Source organism: Canis aureus, chromosome X, assembly GCF_053574225.1.
Source record: "Canis aureus isolate CA01 chromosome X, VMU_Caureus_v.1.0, whole genome shotgun sequence".
Lineage (NCBI taxonomy): Eukaryota > Metazoa > Chordata > Mammalia > Carnivora > Canidae > Canis > Canis aureus.
The window spans coordinates 44,782,399-44,802,963 of NC_135649.1; the positions used below are offsets into that span (position 1 = coordinate 44,782,399).

Genomic DNA, 20,565 nt, shown 5'->3' on the forward strand with positions numbered 1-20,565 from the left:
CACGTCGGGCTCCCTGCATGGAGCCTGCTTCTCCCTCTGCCTGTGTCGCTGCCTCTCTCTCTCTCTCTCTGTAATTATCATAAATAAATAAATAAATAAATAAATAAATAAATAAATAAACTATCGGTTAATATATCAATATGTAAAATCAAGATTTAATTTCGAAATTGAAATTAGAAATGAAAAAAGAAGAAATTAGAAATGGGCTCCTTCTAATTGACTGAGACAGGTCCTTTTCTATGACTGGTATGGAGAAATCAGCAAAAATAATATAGGTTTATATGTAACAGAGAAAAATGTATCATTCAGCACTATATATTTGGGAGAAATTATTAGCCCTCTGGTATAACTAAACACTTATAGTGAGATACTTTATAATGTAGTCTCACTGAAAATACTATATGCACTTTATTTTTTTAAAGATTTTATTTATTTATTCATAGAGTCACAGAGAGAGAGAGAGAGAGAGAGAGAGAGAGAGAAAGAGAGGCAGAAGGAGAAGCAGGCACCATGCAGAGAGCCTGATGTGGGACTCCATCCAAGGTCTCCAGGATCACACCCTGGGCTACAGGCGGCGCTAAACCGCTGCGCCACCGGGGCTGCCCTATATGCACTTTAAATAATGATGCTTAATATTAATCTATTGAAAGAGTTATACAGGTTGACAACCTCTTTATCTTGGCTGATATTACTAAAGGTTTGGGTCTTGATTCTGCTTCTGGAGATATAAAATTCTGCCTGTGTTGTTTGCCACAAAGTTTGGGGCAATAAAATTTTTATTTAACTAGGTTTATGTGTGGGAAAGAGGGAATTTCTAAATCACACAGTGTGTCATATTACTTATCCTACAAAAACTTTCTCTGTCCCTTACCTCTCCAAGCCCACGGCTTGATAAGTTATAGATAGTTCATGGGGCTAAATTTTTGGTAGGAGTTTTGTCCTCTGTTGACTAATGTTAAGGATCCAAATTAATTCTTGTTGATAGGTTGATCAATGGTTAACATGGATTGCTGAGATCTTGTAAATATCGCAAATTATATTTACTCACAATTTTGACTTTGAAGACTATATTTCTAGTATTGAATCCTTTACTTTTGCTATTACACTTTACTGTGGGTGAGTGGAGAAGCATGAGAGTATGCAGAATCTACTCTAGAATATTGTCCACATCTCTAAATTCCTTCTCATCTCTCCTCACCTCTTTGTTGAGAGTAGAGGTAAGTAATGAAACACATTCAGAGAAAATTGAAAGGAAGATAATGTGGAAAGTAGCAAAAAAGTCTGCAAAATGTTCTTTCCCTTTTCTCCCATAATCTCATGCCCTAGAAACTTGTAGATTGAACTAATTTCAATCAGTGCAATCTCAGACAAGACAACTTGCTCCTTATATTTTTTCTGTGGCTCCTTTGTACTTAAAGATAGTTTTATCCTGGTCTTCTGGTGCGTGTGTGTGTGTGTTTGTGTGTGTGTGTGTGTGTGTGTGTTTTAAGGAGCCTGTTCTTTGTGCTACTCAAGCAGTAGATTTCTCAATTGAAATTCTACACAGTTCTTCCTTGACCTCAAACTTTCATGAGAAACCTCAGTCTGTTGACCTCAGTACATTTGGGGACATATTGGGGTACAGTTCCCTTTCTCTTGATTCTAACATGAATGGGATAGTGGGCATATCTAATTTTATTCCGTGTGAGTAAATTGCACACAATGTGCTAAATTTCCATGGTTCTGCATGTCACCTCTGCATCACACTTTTTAGGTCACAGACATCAGATTTTATTACTCCCCAAGGAAAAAGTTACTTGAATAGTATCCAATATGTCCAGCTATTAGAGGAACTATTGGCAATGAGTACTTCCAGATCCATGTACAAAAATATTTTTTGCATGCCTCACTTAGAAGTGACTAGGGATCATCTGACACCAGATGTATTCTCCACTCATTTGTCATTCCATTGTCAGCACAATCACATGGCTAGCACTAAGCATTAAAAAACTGAAGATTAGAATAGCGAGGAAATGCAAGAATGTAATCAGACATTATCATTTTCCCTGTAATTACTGAAGGAGTTATAGGATTCTGGAGTTTCATTCACTCAATTACCCCTTCAATAATACTGATACTTGAGGCCAAATTCATAAATAAAGCTTCAACAGACATAGCTGAGCAAATATATGTATGATAATATCTTTAACTTACTAATGTCTTCTCTAGTGTAATAATGCATGAATAACTCACTTAGAGATCCCCACAGTCTTTCTATGCATTGAAAGGAAAATTGAGATAAATGCTTTGGAAGAATTTTTTTTCTCTTCAAAGTCCACTTAGATATTTATAGATTTTTCTAAAGCTTCAGACAGAACTGGCTCAATTTACAATTGTTAATAAATATTGCATATGCATTTTAAGTAACTTGATTGCTTTCTCTTAGAGGCAAACAACAGCTACAGGATTGGGTTATTTCTACTTATAATGCTATTTTCTCCATCTGATCAGTAGCCCTCATTCTAACTCAATAACCTTTTATATTTTTATATTTTTTAATTCCTGCAGAAACACTGAGATAAGATGGGCTAGAGAATCTAAATGGTCCTCATCCAAAAATGTCCCCAATCTCAGGATCTCAATTGCACAGCTGGGTTCTATTGGTCACATGTCAGCTTCAGAGCACATCTGTTCATTCCTCAAGGATCCACTAGGCCCCATGAACACAATGTGCTCTGTGTACAGTACTTTATACCACAAAACCCAGCAGCTGCAGGGGTGAGAAAATCTCTACTTCTCAAGTTTGTGTCTCTAGGCAGTTTGAGTAGGGTGTTTTCTATCTGGCTTTCTTTTGGTTGCCTGTCAGTTCTGACATTCAGATGCCTGTTGGCAACAAAGTTGCTTTTGCTATTCTCAGGACAGATGTTTCTAGCCTGGGAAGAGACAAACCAAATTTTTACTGGAAAGTAGGAATTCTTGCCACATTCAGGCACCAAACCTGAGAAAACATAAGGAAGATCCTGGCCACAGGCTCAAGGATGGAAAGGTAGGCCGATGCCAGGAAAATAATGTCCAGATCAGAAGACTTTTAGTTTTAGCCTTTAGGAAAAATATTTGTGTCAAATCTCCCCATCTCTGTTGGTTCATGATGGCCAAAGGACATCCCTAGTAGGGGCAGTACAGACACCACCTTATCTTGGAAAGTGGCATCTTTCTATTGAAGCTTTGTGAGAACTCTTGGTCATATGAGGAAGAGAAAGACTGAAACAGAGACAGAGATGGAGAGAAGGTGGGGGAGTCCCATTTATGTACTTTTGAAACTGTATGCATTGGAAAGGTTTGTGTGTTAATGAGATTGCGTTGGAATGCCATGAGAGTGGTGCAAAAGAAACTGAAGGTACATCAAATGTGAAGACATTAAACATTAATGGATTAATGTCATAGACCTCATTAATTTGATTCATAGAAAATTATTGTTGTAGATCAAGGATGATATTATGAAGTCTGCTTTTACAATCCTCAAAGGCCTCATTGCTAGTTTTTGGAGGAAGGAGTAGTCTTGGGTCAACATATTTTAAATGAGATGTGAGAGACAAACATTGCTTATAATATTGTAACTAGTTTTCCCCCCCAGGAATGTGTCTATATTTATATAGCATAACTTGTTAAATTTGTACCAATAGCTGCAAATACAGACCACAGAAGCTTCTTTAATAACACACATACACAAGTCCAAAATGTTCTACTCTGTCATTCATGTGTAAACCAAGTATATTATTCATATACTTCATCAACTTCCTGAATGCGTGCTAAAAATGCCAAAGGAAAAACTCGTTAATCGTGACATGGTGATTGCTCAGCCAGCTCTGAAATGTTGATGGAAAAAGAAAAATTGTCAAAGGGCCTTTTTAAGAACTTCTGCAGTTTGCACTCGCAAATCGGAATTCAGAGAACATGAATTTCCTCATTCAGGAAGGAAGGATTAAAATCAAACACCCTCCAGTGGTTGCATCTAAAAACTGCATAGTTGTCCCAAATGGTTTACTTGTAAAAGGAGTCTTCCTGTGCACCACTGAGTACCCAGGATCCAAGTCCCTGCTCAGTCTGATGGCTGTATGATCTCAAAAAAATAAAATGATCTTCTGTGGACTATAAAATCTCTGCTATCCTAATGACTTCTTGGGTGTTTCTATGTTAAGTTCTTTAAATGTCAGGGTATACTAGGTGACAACTTCCTATCATCTCTTATTCAGTGTATTACAGTCTTCAACTCAAATCTTGTAGCTTTGAGCTAGGAAATATGGCTTATATAAAAGCCTCACACTCTGTGGTCAAGGAAGATGTTCAGACATGTCTATGATACACCGAAACAACTGATGAATTTCAATCAATTTAGCTGAAAAACTAGCTAACTCAAAGAAGTATAAAATATTTTTACCACCTGTTAAGATAGATTGACACTGGGCGTTGATTCAGATGACCTGCCAAGAGTCACCAAAATAGACTATATGGGAGCAATAAGAAGACATAATTTTGGGATGCACCTTTTCACTCTCATGCTGTCTGCCTCTGACTCTCACCTATGCACAATAGCTTCTTCTTGACATAATAAGCAAGTGTCACCTACTGTCTTTGGTAAAGTGGCTCTCCTGTGTTCCATGTTGTCCCCATTTCCCTTACTGATGCACAATGCTGAAGCAACATTTTCCAGTTCAGAAGAAAGATAATCAATGTTGAAATATTCAGACATGAAGACTAATGTTTTTCAGTCAGTTGGTGGAGTTGATAAAGACTGTCTATTGTGATGCTAACAATTTTAGAATGCAAAAGACCAGCACCACACTGAGTCCTATTGAAGATGACTTAACATAGAATAAAAATTCTACTTTGGTAATGATATTGCTTTAATACAATTTAGGATATTATCACTCTAAAAATTGATTTTATAGAATTTCTACATTTAAAAAGATGCTCTTGGCAAAATATAAAAAAATAAACAGTAATCTAATAAATTAAGCAAAAAATAGTAAAGAAATGTTTTTTTCACATCAATGTTTAACCCCTTATAGGTATTCTTTCTAATATCAACAAAATTAAAGCAATATACTCATTAGCCTGTTTTAAGGACTGAGACTATTCCTATGAATTCCTCACATTTTTTTCTTTCAGCAGAAAGCTCATTTTTAGCTTTCACATTTGTCTTGTTAAAGAAAAATGCCTTTTAGATATTGTCATGGAAAATTTAAACCCTTACTTATTTCATTCTCATTATTTCCTTCTATCTTAGAAGGATAAGCACTGTCCAAACAAAATCAACGAGCACCTATGAAACATCCAATGAGCTCAAGTTTTCTGTTAGATGATGATACAATCCCTGCCCTCATGGAGCTTACAATCTTGGCAACTAGATAAGATATAAATAGATGGAAAACTATATAAAGTAACAAAAGAATGTAAACTATCACAGGAGTAAAAAAGTTTATAGGGATAGAGAAATTTTTATGGAATTTTACAGAGGCAGTGAAATGGAGAAGAGTAAGTAAGATTTGTAAGGGTATAAAAGTTTAGGATGAACAAAAGCATTACAAGGACACACAACATATATCAAAGACACAGTGTAGCTAGAGTGAAAGTTCCAAATAAGGGTAAGAGACAAGTTTAGGAGACCAATCTGAGATATTCCCAGACTACAGAAGTATTTAGCTGGGAGTTATGGATTTTATCCTACAGGAAATGGTGAACAATTTAAGATTGAATTGGGAGTGATTATGCTGAGTGAAATAAGTCAATCGGAGAAGGACAAACATTATATGGTCTCATTCATTTGGGGAATATAAAAAATAGTGAAAGGGAATAAAGGGGAAGGGAGAAAAAAATCAGTGGGAAATATCAGAAAGGGAAACAGAACATGAGAGACTCCTAACTCTGGGAAACGAACTAGGGGTGGTGAAAGGGGAGGTGGGCGGGGGGTGGGGGTGACTGAGTGATGGGCACTGAAGGGGGCACTTGATGGGATGAGCACTGGGTGTTATTTTGTATGTTGGCAAATTGAACACCAATAAAAGATAAATTTATTAAAAAAATGAATGGGGGAGTGACATGATCAAGGATAGATAGATAGATAGATAGATAGATAATAGATAGATATAGATATCTATATCTATATATTTATGGAAATAGATGTATGAGAAGAAAAATAAGGAAGGCAGAGAGTAATTGACATTGTAGTAATGAGGTGATTAGGGCCTACATTAAAATGGGAGAACAGAGAATGGAAAAGATGCAATGGATGCTGGATTTGGGAGAGAGATACAGAAGATTCAAAGATGACTCAGAGGTATCAGGTTACTTGGGGTTCAATCAATGTAGAAGTGGTATCTCAAGTCATAAAGATGAAGGGAATTACAGAAAGAAAAGAGTGGAAAACCATTGAAAGGAGTTTGGGCAATTATTACATTTGTGGTGCAGGGAAGTAACGGATCAATAAATATTGTCTTTTTTGTTCCTTTCTATGTACATGTAAGTGTGCATATTTATGTGCACACAGAAACAGACACATACAGATGCTGAGAAAAGATATAAACAACCAAAATTCAAGTGTTTCAAATTGTTTTCTGTCAGTTTAGAGGCCTTAGTGGAGTGAGAACCAGAGTCGAATAGATCTAGGTTCTAATCTTCGCCCTACCATTTGCCAGCTATCTGATCTTGAACTTCTTGAACTTTCTCATCTGTGAAGTGAAGATAATAGTATCTGCTCTCTTTCTATATAGGGTTATTATAAAGATGAAATGAAATTATGTGAAAATATTTTATATACTGTGAAGCATGGAAAATATAAGCTTTTTAATTTTGTTATCACATGTGTACAAATTACCATATTTTGGTTTGTAGCCACATTTTAACTTCCATCTCTCAAGGATATTAACATAGACTCATATGCAAACTAATTCTAGCACTTTTATTTTCCTTCAATGGCATTTTAAACTGTTTGAGGGCAGGGGTCATATTTTAGGCTTTCCTGTATTCCCCTTACACTTTAGCCTGTAGGGCACTCTGAACAGTAACAGGAACTAAATATATGTTTTTTTTACTTGAACCAGAATTTATTTTAAATGCTCAAATATAGCTTTCAATATGTAGCAAAAAGTAACATTCAAGCCCACATAGTCCAGAGCTTCTTTAAAATCATTTAAATACACAGTGAAAGTGCTATACCCAATGGCCTCACACACCTTTTTTATGTGGATTTTTTTTCTATAAATCTGGAAATGAGTAACAAGGCGTATTTTCAGTTATTAGTGACAATGAATGTAGGTTTAAGTAGAAGCACAATGACAGAAGACCAGCTTTGGAACTGAAATGCACTGAAAAGACTTTGACATGAAGAGTTTTTTTTTAAAGGATTATTATGTTCTCAGAACACCAAGGCAATATAATAAAAAAATACCTTTAAGGCACAATTTAAAAACCATATCTAAAATGTAAGTGAGAGTTCCTTTTAAAAAATTTGAGTGCTATAAATTCAGAACATAGGCATCATGGAGAAATTTGAATTCAATAAAATCTCCTGTGAGAAACAACTATCTAAATACTGGGCTTTGATGTTTGAAGCTTCCACGTAACTTCATAAAAGAAATAAAACTTTAAATATAAAACTTGAAAGTACTTACTTCCACTTGGAATCAGGTCTCTTTCTGGGATGAAGAGTTTATATCCATAGTGTTTTTCCAGGACATCTGGCAGTATTTCAAGAGCAAACTGCTCTTCTTCAGGATTGTCACAGTCTAAAGTGTCTTGGTCCACTTTTGTGTAAGACAGATAGGCATCATATTCCTTGTTGTCTTAAATATAAAGAACAACAAGTGGGTTTTATATTAGTAAGTTCTCTTTAAGTACTAAAAATCTATAACCACTAAAGGCTGACCTAAGCACTATAATTAATGTCATTAATAACTAGAAAAAATAAACCACATGCCATGTTATAAGAAATCTAGCACATTTCAATATAACCTAGTCATATGATATGAGCTGAAACCATTATGGTAATGGGAAACCTATAGTCAGGACAGAATAAAAGAGAGTTATTATTTGTGGCTCCTGGTGACTATACATATTTGTGATATTCAGTGATGTGTAAATTATTAGCTCAGTGTGTTTGAATGCAGGATTAAATAGACCAAAGTCATGGATTTGAACTTTTTCTGTGCCAGTTGGCTTGGCTCTGTTACTTGGTCACAGACTATACCTTGTTTGCACAAATATGTGCAAGAGATCCAAGAGGGGCTGGCCCCTAGAGTGTGGAAGATCAAAATAATCCAGCCTCACTCCTGGAGACACTACTCACAACACATGCCATAATTCCCGTTGGTTACTATCATTATCTTCATATACAAAAAGTAGTTTATTACCAAATATTAGAGACAGCAGCTGGGTTTTATACAAGTGCACTGTCTGTTATTTTTGTTCAATCCATGCCCAACTAATTTGACACAAGCTTCTAAAAGGACCCTTTATTTCAAAATATACATTCTTCCATTATTGCCAAATTAGGTTTTCCCTTCACACATTTAGTCAGAGAGTTAACTGTGCTCTGAGAAAGTATTTTTTCCTCCTTCATTATACTGACTCAAAGCCAACCTCTCCTAAGAGAAAATGTAAAATGTTTATATATTTTTCCCTAAAAATTATTAATGAATATGGCTACTCAAGCTATTAGTCCCCATTGGTTTTAGAAAGGCCACATTGGGGAACCCTGGGTGGCGCAGCGGTTTAGCGCCTGCCTTTGGCCCAGGGCGCGATCCTGGAGACCCGGGATCGAATCCCACGTCGGGCTCCCGGTGCATGGAGCCTGCTTCTCCCTCTGCCTGCTTCTCCCTCTGCCTGTGTCTCTGCCTCTCTCTCTCTCTGTGTGTGTGACTATCATAAATAAATAAAAATTAAAAAAATAAAGATTTAGAAAGGCCACATTGGAAAAGTTATAGTGGTTTTCAAAATTCCCTTATTTATATAAAATTATTTTTTTTAGGATTTCATATTTATTCATGAGAGACACAGCAAGAGAAAGGCAGAGACATAGGCAGAGAGAGAAGCAGGCTCCATGCAGGGAGCCTGATGTGGGACTTGATCCTGTGACTCCAGGATCCACCCTAGGCTAAAGGCAGGTACTAAACTGCTGAGCCACCCAAGAGTCCCAAGAAAAATCCTTTTAAAGTTAAATGTAATGAGCATAGACTTAAGTGGAACTGTTACTATTTATTAAACATTGTTACTTGAAAATAATAATTTTAAAAGATAAGCACACATTTCAGGATTTGTTTCTAAACCACATCGATATTTTTCATTAAAGCGGACCTGATTAGAATATAGCTAAAACATGACCAAAAGGTAATTTACAGAATGAAGCAGCCACTCATCTCTGCCATTAATGATTTAGTTCTACCCCCTAAAGGAGGAATAAATGATAGGCATATGAAGAAATATAAATACCTTAGGGTAGAAATACGTGGGACCCTCTAACTATCTAGATATATCTGAGGCAGGATTATATTGTTCTAATTCTAGTAAGATTCCAGTCTTCACCACCCCCACATGAAAGGAACTCTGGTTATTTATGTTATGATGGTGCCTGAAGCCAAGAGGCTTTTCTTTAGCATGTCCTCTGGCTGGAAAAGGCTTCCATCAGCCTTGGTTGGGTTACTTGATTGCCAAGAAGCAGATGCACATGAAGGACTGTCCTGGATAGTGGAGATCATTTGGCTTACAAATGGGGCGCATTCCACTCCTATGCATAAAACACCACTCGGAAGTGAGGATGTTCATAAGCAATGCTAATGTAAGAAACTCCTGGTAATGCTAGCACCTCTGCCCCTGTTCCAATCAAGCTCAGGATACACCTGCAAGCCCTTGACTTTCTCCAGATATAATTACTCACTTGGGACTTAGAGCTGCTGATGATACACAGCTGGAAGAATAAAATAGGCCAAAGGACAGATCCATTCTTATGAACAGAATGTATTTCATCGTTCTTAATGGATGGTGCTGCCGCCTCAAATTCCATAATGTCAGATTAGACCCTTGTTTCCTCTGATTTTTATAATTTTTCTACCTCACAAACCTCCCTAGATTCAACTATTTTTTAATACATTCAACAATGATTTGTTGAGCATCTACTATGAGCCAGCCATCTGCAATGACTACCTGAGTCTTTCACTCATCTGACCAGGCCTTTATACTCTTGCCTCCATTGCTTATCCTGACTAAGACTATTTGCCCTCCAACCATGCCTAAGCTCACATATTCCTGGTCCTTACTTGCTTCACCTATACCCTAATAGAGGTGATGCTACAGACTCTTCTAGAAAAATAGTGCTTTATTAGCATATCCCAAATCAAGTTACAACAAAGAACATAGATGTCTTTGATATGTGTTAATGCCCAACACGTTTGGATAATAATTTTTACCTAACATTCTAGAAGTATATCATTCTTTGGAAAATTATTGCTTCTGATTTTAGCCATGTCCCTTTAAGATGAACTAGCGATAAAGAGCTTATGGTGGCTGGACAGAACCATAGGAAGAGTGCTCTCAAAGCCACCATGTCAGATGTCCCAGAAGCTCTAGGATGCCAGCTAGTGAACAAGCAGTGATGCAGATGCCACAGTTTAAAAAATGCACTTCAGCCTTATATAGACAGCCAAGAAAACCTCATGAATAGTCACAGCTGTTGCTCACAGAGAGGAGCAAGATAGAAGAGCAAAATCAACAACGTGATGCATATAAGGTTAACAAACGAGGCCTAAAAATTGTTTTAAAACTGAATGGCAATTCAGCAATACCACTTTGTTAAGCAAGGCTACTGAGCCTTCCTCAGTGTTAGATCATGCTGACTAAGCTCATCTAAGGAACCAGAAAATAGAGTCAATGCAGATGGCAAAGCACTATAAGAAAGCGGGCTTGCACAGCAATCATCATAGGTATGTTCCCAATGAAGAGAGATGTTATGAGGAAGGGAAACAAACTGTTTGTGGAAGAATTTTCCTGTTGTCACACCCATCCTTCCCAGTTTTTAAAGCTGATTTTAATCCCATTCACCACCAGGAAGCCATTCCTATTTACAACCCAGTTCTTCTAGGGCTATGCTAATCAAGGTGCTAAATCCTTAGCTTTTAAAGTGCAAAGACTGTAACTTCCTTGATTATTATATCCCTAGTGCTTAAGATAAGTGTGTGTGTGTATACCCAGATGAAGAATATAACTAAATATATCATACATAATGCCTGCCGCAGAGTAGACACTTAAAAAATATTTAATGACTGAACAACTCAAAGGTCAAATAAATGAAGCAATCATTGTTAGGTGGATTAAAATGAAATGAATTATATAAAAAAACAGCTAAGTTTGTTGGATTGACTTTGTTTTAGAGAAAATACAGCATTCTTATAAGAACGTTCAGAAAATGTTACTATAGATATTAATCAAAGAGAAAACATGAACAAATAGTATAAATCTAAGTTGTGTCTATGAGATGCCAAAATATTTAAAGAAATGAAAAATTTGAAACTTATCTAGCTGATATTTGGCATCATGAAACCAAATACATCTTTTCTTTTAAAGATTTTGTTTATTTATTCATGAGAAACACAAAGAGAGCCAGGCAGAGGGAGAAGCAAGCTCCATGCAGTGAGTCCAATGTGGGACTCCATCCCGGGACTCCAGGATCATGCCCTGAGAGGAAGGCAGATGCTTAGCCGCTGAGCCATCCAGGCATCCCGAAACCAAGTATTTTTGTTTGTTTTTGTTTTCCGAAACCAAGTATTTTTTTCAAAACCAAGTATTTTTAAAAGAGCTTTAATATTCATTTATTCATCCTCACCACATACCTGCTGACTTTTTAGTATTCCATTAAGCTAGTACAGGTTGTGTATTTAAGATCTAAGTTTCCATGTAGAAATAAAAATTATTTGAATTCTCCTTCCCAATGAAAACCCCTGAAGTCTCTTCCCTCCACATTACATTTTCTCCCTAAAACAACTGGTTTGGAATCATTTTTTTTTTATTTTATTTATTTTTTTTTAAATTGTATTTATTTATGATAGGCACACAGTGAGAGAGAGAGAGGCAGAGACACAGGCAGAGGGAGAAGCAGGCTCCATGCACCGGGAGCCTGACGTGGGATTCGATCCCGGGTCTCCAGGATCGCGCCCTGGGCCAAAGGCAGGCGCCAAACCGCTGCGCCACCCAGGGATCCCTGGTTTGGAATCAATAAATAAAATTCTCTAATCAAAATGCCCTAGATTATTTGTCATCTTTGACCATATGGACCACGTTAGAGATGTAGATGCAAAATGGAATATTTTACCCCTGAAATGTCCTATGATGCTAGCATGAATTTAATCTTACAAATATGTATTACAACTGGTCAATTAATCTGGATTATTGGGTGGATTATTAATCTGGATTATTGGATTATGGGTGATGAAGGTAATTAATTATTGCAGATTAATTTAATAAATTGTATCATCAAATAAAATAAAATAAATTGTATCATCACCTGCAGAGAGTATTGACAAATTACTGATAATCATGACTCAAAACAAATTAATCACAGGAACCTCCCTTTTATGTTCTTTCATTTAGACAATATATGCATCTTTCACATTCCCAATTGGATAATTTAGCTACTTGTTGGCACCTGGGAATCAGTGACTTTTTCCTCAGCAGCATATGTCATATAGTTATTTTACATGTGCAGGTAAGAAGTCAGATTTCTCTATATTAATTGTTGTATATGGAAACTAAGGGTAATTGACCACACTTTCATATATATTGTTGGAGTGTATAATTATGGTTGGAACAGGCCCTAATCTCTCATTTTGAAACTATGTCTGAATAAGGGTTTGTAATACTTTTAAGTGGGTTGCTATAATAATTAGGTAAATTAGAGCATGCATATGTGTTCACCAAACACCATTTCCCTAACTTACTATGAAAACATAAAACTCAATTAAAACCCACTCATATCATTATTTACATAATAGAAACCATAGGACTGAAATCAAAGATTCCTCTTTTTTTTTTACATTCACTACTCTGCCCTTCTTCTATCATTATAAAAATGAACAAAATCATGAACCCTTCTGCTTTGAGGTAAGACCATAATCTATTTTAATATAATGAAAACTAGAATCCAAATCTACCTTTTAATGACTTACAAATGGACTTCTTTTTAATCTTGGCTTACCTCAGGCATTTCACACACTTATTTCCAAGACTTACAGTAGTTTGTGGGTGAGAACTTTATGGAGTTACATGTCATGATTTCTTATTGGTATTAATTTGAAATATGGTAATTTATTCTCTTGAAAAATTAAATCATTTTTGAATGTTCAAAAAATCAAAGCTCAATACAATGCTTTATTGATATTTCATTCCAAAGATTTCCAAGGGTCCTAGATGGCAAACATAAGAAAATTATAAACTGCATTCTGAATTTCTATCCTTTAAGGTCATTTTTGAGAATGGGCTCTACAATCATCCAAAATATGTGGATCCAAATGTACTGTGAGTTTTAAAAAGAGAATATTTATAGCTCTTATTCTGTTTCCTAAATGATTTGTTTGTTTTTTCAATGCTGGGAATGGCTAAAAATGATCTGTACCGAAATTTGAATTTTCTGAAGGAAAATAATGGAATTGATTCTTAACTTCTTAGTAGTTCCTGATCAACTCATGTTTCCTTGTTAAACTGTTTGGAAACAATGTCAAACATTACAAAAATAAAGTAGTTCCAAAGAACATCCATATATTCCTTACCCAGATTCTCCTGTTAAGATTTTCTTCCCTTTGTCCTTTTTCTTGATAAATACATATTTTTTTCTGAACTATTTGAGAGGTAACTTGCTTTAGTGATAGCCATGTAATTCTAAATATTTCATCATGTACCGCCTAAGAATGGGGATATTCTCCTACATAATCACAAATCCATGCCTTTTAATTTAATTTAAACAATAGAAGATAGCTTACCATTGGTAGTTTCATCACCTCCAAAATGCTGTCGGTAGAAGAGCATCAGTTCAATATTGTAGCATTTGTAGATGATCACAAGCAGTACAAGGAAGAGGAAGATTGCTCCCAAGCCTCCTGCAAGTTCAATTTTGTAGATTAAATCTGGAACCAACAAAATAAACAGGATAGGGTAATTAAATCAGCAATACTTGGGATCTCTCCATGTTTCTAGTCTGTAAGATGTAAAATCCATTCTGCTTTTCTTTCCAAAAGATTCTTGCTTAATGTGGTAAGTAGCTTTGTTCTCAACACATTTGTGTAAATCAAATTTTCATAAAATTAACTCTTTTCTAAAGATCTGAATACTTTTACTATTGAAAGTGGTAAGTCTATCTGAAAAAGAATAGTCACTTCCAATTTGTTTTGAGCACATCTAGATTTCACATATATACTTCTGTTTTAGGTATATCTAAGGAAACTGTTAGAATGGCCTTTTTCTGGGTCTAGGGCCAATGTTTTGTTGTTTCCGTTCAATTATCTTATTGGCTTAGCAAGATTACCATCTAGTACTTCTTAGGCCACAGCCCTATTCTTCTACATGAGAAGAGCATCATAAAATTATTCTCAGAATCAAAAAAAATTGAATGAGCTTGTAAGATTTAACTGTTTCATTTAACCCTTGGAAAATAATCCAAAAGAAAGTAACCTAGGGAAATTAGTTTATCCATTTCCCCTACTTATTTGAATAAATGACTATAATATGTATATGATATAATATCCCCAGTGGGACTAAAAGAGAATGAGAAATCCAGGCTAATCACTTGGACTATTCAGCTAACATTAGGCTACTGACAGTAGCCCTAGACCTTTCCAGTGGGGCTCCCCTAGAATTTTAATAGCTCAACAATTAAATCAATACATAATGGAAGGAGACATAGTGTATCCTAGAAGCAAGGCATAGTGACTTACCTGTAGCTTAATTAATGATATTAAAAAATCTAAGGTAAGTGATATGGAGCATTTTCTCATGTCCTTGTTGGCCATGTCTACTCAGCCATTAGAAAGGACAAATACCCACCATTTGCTTCAACGTGGATGGACCTGGAGGGTATTATGCTGCGTGAAGCAAGTCAATTGGAGAAAGACAAACATTATATGGTCTCATTCATTTGGGGAATATAAAAAAATAGTGAAAGGGAATAAAGGGAAAAGGAGAGAAAATGAGTGGGAAATATCAGAGAGGGTGACAGAACATGAGAGACACCTAACTCTGGGAAATGAACAAGGGGCAGTGGAAGGGGAGGTGGGCGGCAGGTGGTGTGACCGGGTGACGGGCACTGAGGGGGGCATTTGATGGGATGAGCACTGGGTGATATGCTATATGTTAGCACACTGAACTACAATAAAATAATTTTAAAAATTATAGATAAAAAGGAATATTCTTTTTCTTGTATAAAAAGCTAAGGCAACAACTCCCATAGCTAGATAAATGAGACTGGTTAGCTATATAATCTAGCTGGTCAAATATGGTTTGGTTATGCTAACAAAACAAGCACGAATATGCTCAATGTGATTTCTTTCTTTCTTTTTTGCTTTTTTTTTGGGGGGGGGAATGGGCACTTAGTGAAAGGCAAAATGCTTTACCAACTATCTGCTCATTTTGGTCATTAAGAATTATCACCAAAGAAATTTCTAGGATCTCTTTCTCCGAGGACTGTAAGCCTCACAAAGAAGCAAACAGAAATTGTGTCTGTTTTCCCTCTCACCCTTCCTTAATAGCTCTTGGCAGTTATTGATAATTGACAACCAACTGTAATTAGTAACCAATATAAATTTTGAATAAATGGATCAATTGGTTAAGCAAAAAAAAAAATCTAAGGTATATCATCAAAAGAGAGTATAGTACCATGGAATTTAGAGAAATGGGAAGTCAGAGGAGAATTTAGAATGTGGATATCTAGAGGAGAAATGCTGAATCTGAAAGACACAAGACCAGAGATATATTTTTCCCTGTGAAATAGGAATATTTATTCATCTCAACATAATATAGATAAAATTGCCTAAATGTTAGCTAACCCTCCTTAATCTAATTCCATAATTATGAACTGACTTTTTAAAATGACCAATTCTGTTTACCATGTAGCTAGAAACTGGAAAAGAGAGTGACAGTCTAGTTTGTACATCAGTTGTTTATGAGTTTGTTTGACATCAATCAGCCTCCCTGGATGGGTTAATTCTGGGGCACTGTCAAAATCAAATCTCTGACCATGACAGACTACCACTCTTGTAGGTCTCTTGACAACCAAATTGTCAACCTTTCTCTGGGGATGTCCCTTGTCTTTACATAGTCTTATTGCTTAAGAGAAAATAGGCTCAATATGACAATTAAGATCAAGGAAAAAATAAACATATAATATGTTATGTATTATATATATGTGTTATGTGTTTATACTACATATAATATATATTACCTATATACTACATAGTATACATACTACTACATTTATATAATAGACGCTACAAGTAATATATGTTATACATAAAATTTTCAACCAGTCTATTAATCTATTTTCTAAATAATCCTTTAGGGCAAGAGTCCTATAGGGCAAATTTATAGATGAAGAATCTGAGACCCAGTAGTTTAATTCACTTACTCAAGATCATACACCTAAGAAGTGGCCAAGATGGGACCTGAGCCTAGATATTCTTAATTCAAATTCAAGACTTTATATTACACTACAGTTTTATAAGCTTCAGCCTGGAGATTGACAAAATAAAGCCCTCTCCCTTTTGCTCCATAGGACTGTTGGTAATGCTTAATGAGAACATGTGACTTACAGTGAATTTTGGCTCCTTCTGCCCTTTTAATTCCAAGGAAATGACCTAAAGTACAATTCACCAGGCAGAATCAAAGGATTGAGTAGGTCTTAGGCACTTCATTAGAGGATATACTGAAGAATTCTATAGCTGTACCAGAGAGAAAAGAGGGGCTCCCGGGATCCCTGGGTGGCGCAGCGGTTTGGCGCCTGCCTTTGGCCCAGGGCGGGATCCTGGAGACCCGGGATCGAATCCCACATCGGGCTCCTGGTGCATGGAGCCTGCTTCTCCCTCTGCCTGTGTCTCTGCACCTCTCTCTCTCTGTGTGTGACCATCATAAATAAATAAAAATTTAAAAAAAAAAAGAGGGGCTCCCTGGAGTCCAGCATATGAAGAAAAAGTATTAGATTTCATGGGGAGAGAAGGAATTTGGTCTTGGAAAGGAGGTGGAGTGAGAGAAGTAATGGTAGAAGCCAGAGACAGCATGGCCAATCAGGAAAGTCACTGAGTGGAAATGTAAGAAGCATAAATAAATGACACTCTTTTTGAATAAGGAGAGAGGGGGAATGATGGAAACAGGAAGTGAGTGGGGCTTCTTTGGAGGACAAAATATGTTAATAAGGAATATCATGAGGAGACCCATAATGAGTAGGGATATAAAACTGGAATCTATCTCTGTGCTGCCTGCTGTGAGAGATAGTCATTTTGAAGATTAAGCTACAAAATTTCAGGTAAAAAAAAAATCCTACCACAAATTAACTCTGCCTCCTTCCCTCTATGTAGAAAGCAGCTCCCCAAGAGCCACTGCCTCCTTATATAGGGGTGTTAAGGCAGGCTTGGTTATGAGAGCTGTGTGGGACTACAATATCAAAATCTTTGCTTGTTTTCTCACCATATTACATCATTTATGTATTCTTAACAGCCAATGTTAAATTGACAGAGCAATATGACTTTTTGTTCCTTTAGAAACTGACTTTTCTTTGATCTTAGGACATTGGTAGACTTGATTCAAAATGTTTTTCCTGCTGTAAAATGTTCATTTTATGTTATAAATATTTTGGACTCTTTCCATATATTTCTGTCTCTGTCTCTCTCTCTGGTCAGAATAGACTTCAACTGCTTTCAAAGTCACCAAATGGGAAGTTTTTTCAGCAATCTGTATGCTATTTACAGAGTAGAGTTGCTATTAGGTAGATGGAAAACTTCATCAGTAGGAACAATTTGTGCTCCCAAATAGCAGACATCTTTTTCAGCAGTAAATTTATGGAAGAAAATCATGGTGTAAAAAGTACCTTTGTGGTTTGGGGGTCCATTTTATAAAAATGTCTTTGAAAGATATTACCTAACGATGGATGTTTACATTGAAAACTGTGTACCTAGTCCCTGAGACTCAACCAGTATTCTTTCATTCAGCCCAGGCAGATACATTTAAAAAGAAACATGCATCCTATAATCAGAGGGCAGAATTGCCATCACCCAGATGACACCTGGCTTTTCTTTTGTCTTCTGTTTTCAACTGCCATTTTCCATCTCAGCAGGATCTATACTTCTAGGGCCACTTCCTGAGAAGGTGAAAGTCATTTTATTTGTATTGTGTCTTGTATACACATCACAAAGATAGCTATATCCCAAACAGCAAATATTTATGGGATTATAACTTTTTGTAGACACCCAAAGTACAGTGTAGTTCTTTTTAACCTTCTTAGTTTGAACCCAACTATTTCTTCACTTTGAACATGAAGATAAGACATTATGGAATGGAGCAAATAGCAGCTGAAGCCAAGGGACTAGAGAGAAGGAAGTCAATGAATGTTTTGAGCTAGCTCATAAGTTGGGAAGCAGGTTAGGATATCCCACCTGAGGGTTTCCTATACAGACTTGGAGTTTGAGGTGGGGCAGTAGCACTGGGAAAGAACAGAAAGATTCACTGATAAAATCTGTTTGTGGAAAAGGCAATATATGCAGAGAAGAGACAATACCAGAATTTCTTTAGCATAAATTCAGTCTTGGTTCACACACAACACACACAGACTCATACATACACACACACACACACACACAGTATGGACTTCTTACTAAAATATCAGTTGTAATTGTTGATAATGGTCATTAGGGAGTGAGCAAGTGGTAGGTGCAGGCAGAAGACGCAGAGGTAAGGGATGTCTTGCTCTGAGAAAGCCTGACCTTGTTAATTGGATATATTATACATAAGTTTTCATCTTATGAAGGGCCTTTTCACTGTATGAAAGGATTCATAAAATGCTTCTTTTAATTATCACTTAGGGCATTTTCAATATTTGACAAATATTTTCAATATTTGACTCATTTCCAGGTGGAAACACTGCAGCCACTGACGCCAGGCTATGTTGTGATAAAGTTTGAAAGGTTCAACTCCAAAGGAAATATCTGAAGTTTTGCAAGACGAACCAGAGTTCAGTCTGATTAAAAATGTTGGAGCAGAGCCATAAGGCTTCTTCTCTACCATATTGTTGAGAGCTCCTAAGGAAAATGGAATAAGGGAAGATGAACTGCTCTCTTTTGCAAAGCATAATGAAAAAAATCAACTGCTACCTAAAACAGAAAGTGCATACTGGTATACCATGGACACCCCCCCCCCCCCACACACACACACATGAAGGTTCTGCTGTTCTATATAATGTTGCAAAAAAATGAATACTAATATTTTATTTATTTAGTTAGTTAGTTTTGAATACTAATATTTAAAAATCAAAAGATTTCATACTCAGTCTCTCAACTTCACTTGAAAACTCAGAAGTTCTCATATCCCTGGGTTTACATTTCTGCAAACATGGCAATAATCTTCTAGAAAAGAGTAGTGACTACCTTTTTAATGAAGCATTTTTTCTCTAGCCTGTGGTTTTTTCTTTTTCTTCTAATATCCAGCCTCTTAAAAAAAAAAAGAGTTCACTATCTGCCTGGCCCCTGAGGTATTTAAGTTTTCAACTTCCAATTCGGAGGGTCAATTTCTTTAAAAAGAAATGCATTTAGATAGCCCAGGGCAGACCCTAGTCAAAAGAAAAATCACAGATAAATCCTCTCTTTACCAATCCCTGTTATCTATCCCTAACTTATTGCTCTGTCTCTCTAGGAGAAGTATTTCCACCCGACAAATATTTTTAAGCACTTACTATATGTTCTATGTACTAAGGATACAACAGTAAATAAGACAGAAAAAGTCCCTGTTCTCATGGAGTTTATATTCTAGTTGGGGAGTGGGGGGCAGAGATATGAAGAAAACAAATTTGTAATGAGATATCAAATAGTAATAAATATAACAAGTAGAAATAGAGCCAAGTAAGAGGAAAAAAAGAAAGTGATGGGTAGTTCAATGAATGATTAGATCAAGAAAATACCGCATGCATATATATATAATCAAATATTATTTCACATTAAAAGAAGGAAATCCTGTCATTTACTACAACATGGATGAAACTGGAGGGCATTATGTGAAGTAAAGGAAGCCAGAGAGAAAAAAAGTAAATATTATCCTGCATGGTATGATTTGTATGTTTATCTTTATCTAAAAAAAAACAAAAGTTCATTTTTGCTTTTGTTTCTCTTGCCTTCATGGATGTATCTTGCAAGAAGTTACTGTGGCCAAGTTCAAAAGGGTGTTGCCTGTGTTCTCCTCTAGGATTTTGATGGAATCTTGTCTCACATTTAGATCTTTCATCCATTTTGAGTTTATCTTTGTGTATGGTGCAAGAGAGTGGTCTAGTTTCATTCTTCTTCATGTGGATGTCCA

General features: G+C 36.1%; 1 protein-coding gene across 1 annotated transcript in view; it reads right to left on the reverse strand.

Annotated features, from left to right (window-relative positions):
* IL1RAPL2 (interleukin 1 receptor accessory protein like 2) overlaps positions 1 to 20,565 on the reverse strand; it is a 1,262,761-nt gene that overhangs the window by 8,258 nt on the left and 1,233,938 nt on the right. Inside the window, exons 9-10 of the mRNA XM_077887847.1 lie at positions 14,001 to 14,144; positions 7,650 to 7,820 (exon numbers count right to left, since the gene is read on the reverse strand). Of these exons, the coding sequence (XP_077743973.1) occupies positions 7,650 to 7,820; positions 14,001 to 14,144 (315 nt within the window). The remainder of the gene's footprint in view (positions 1 to 7,649; positions 7,821 to 14,000; positions 14,145 to 20,565) is intronic.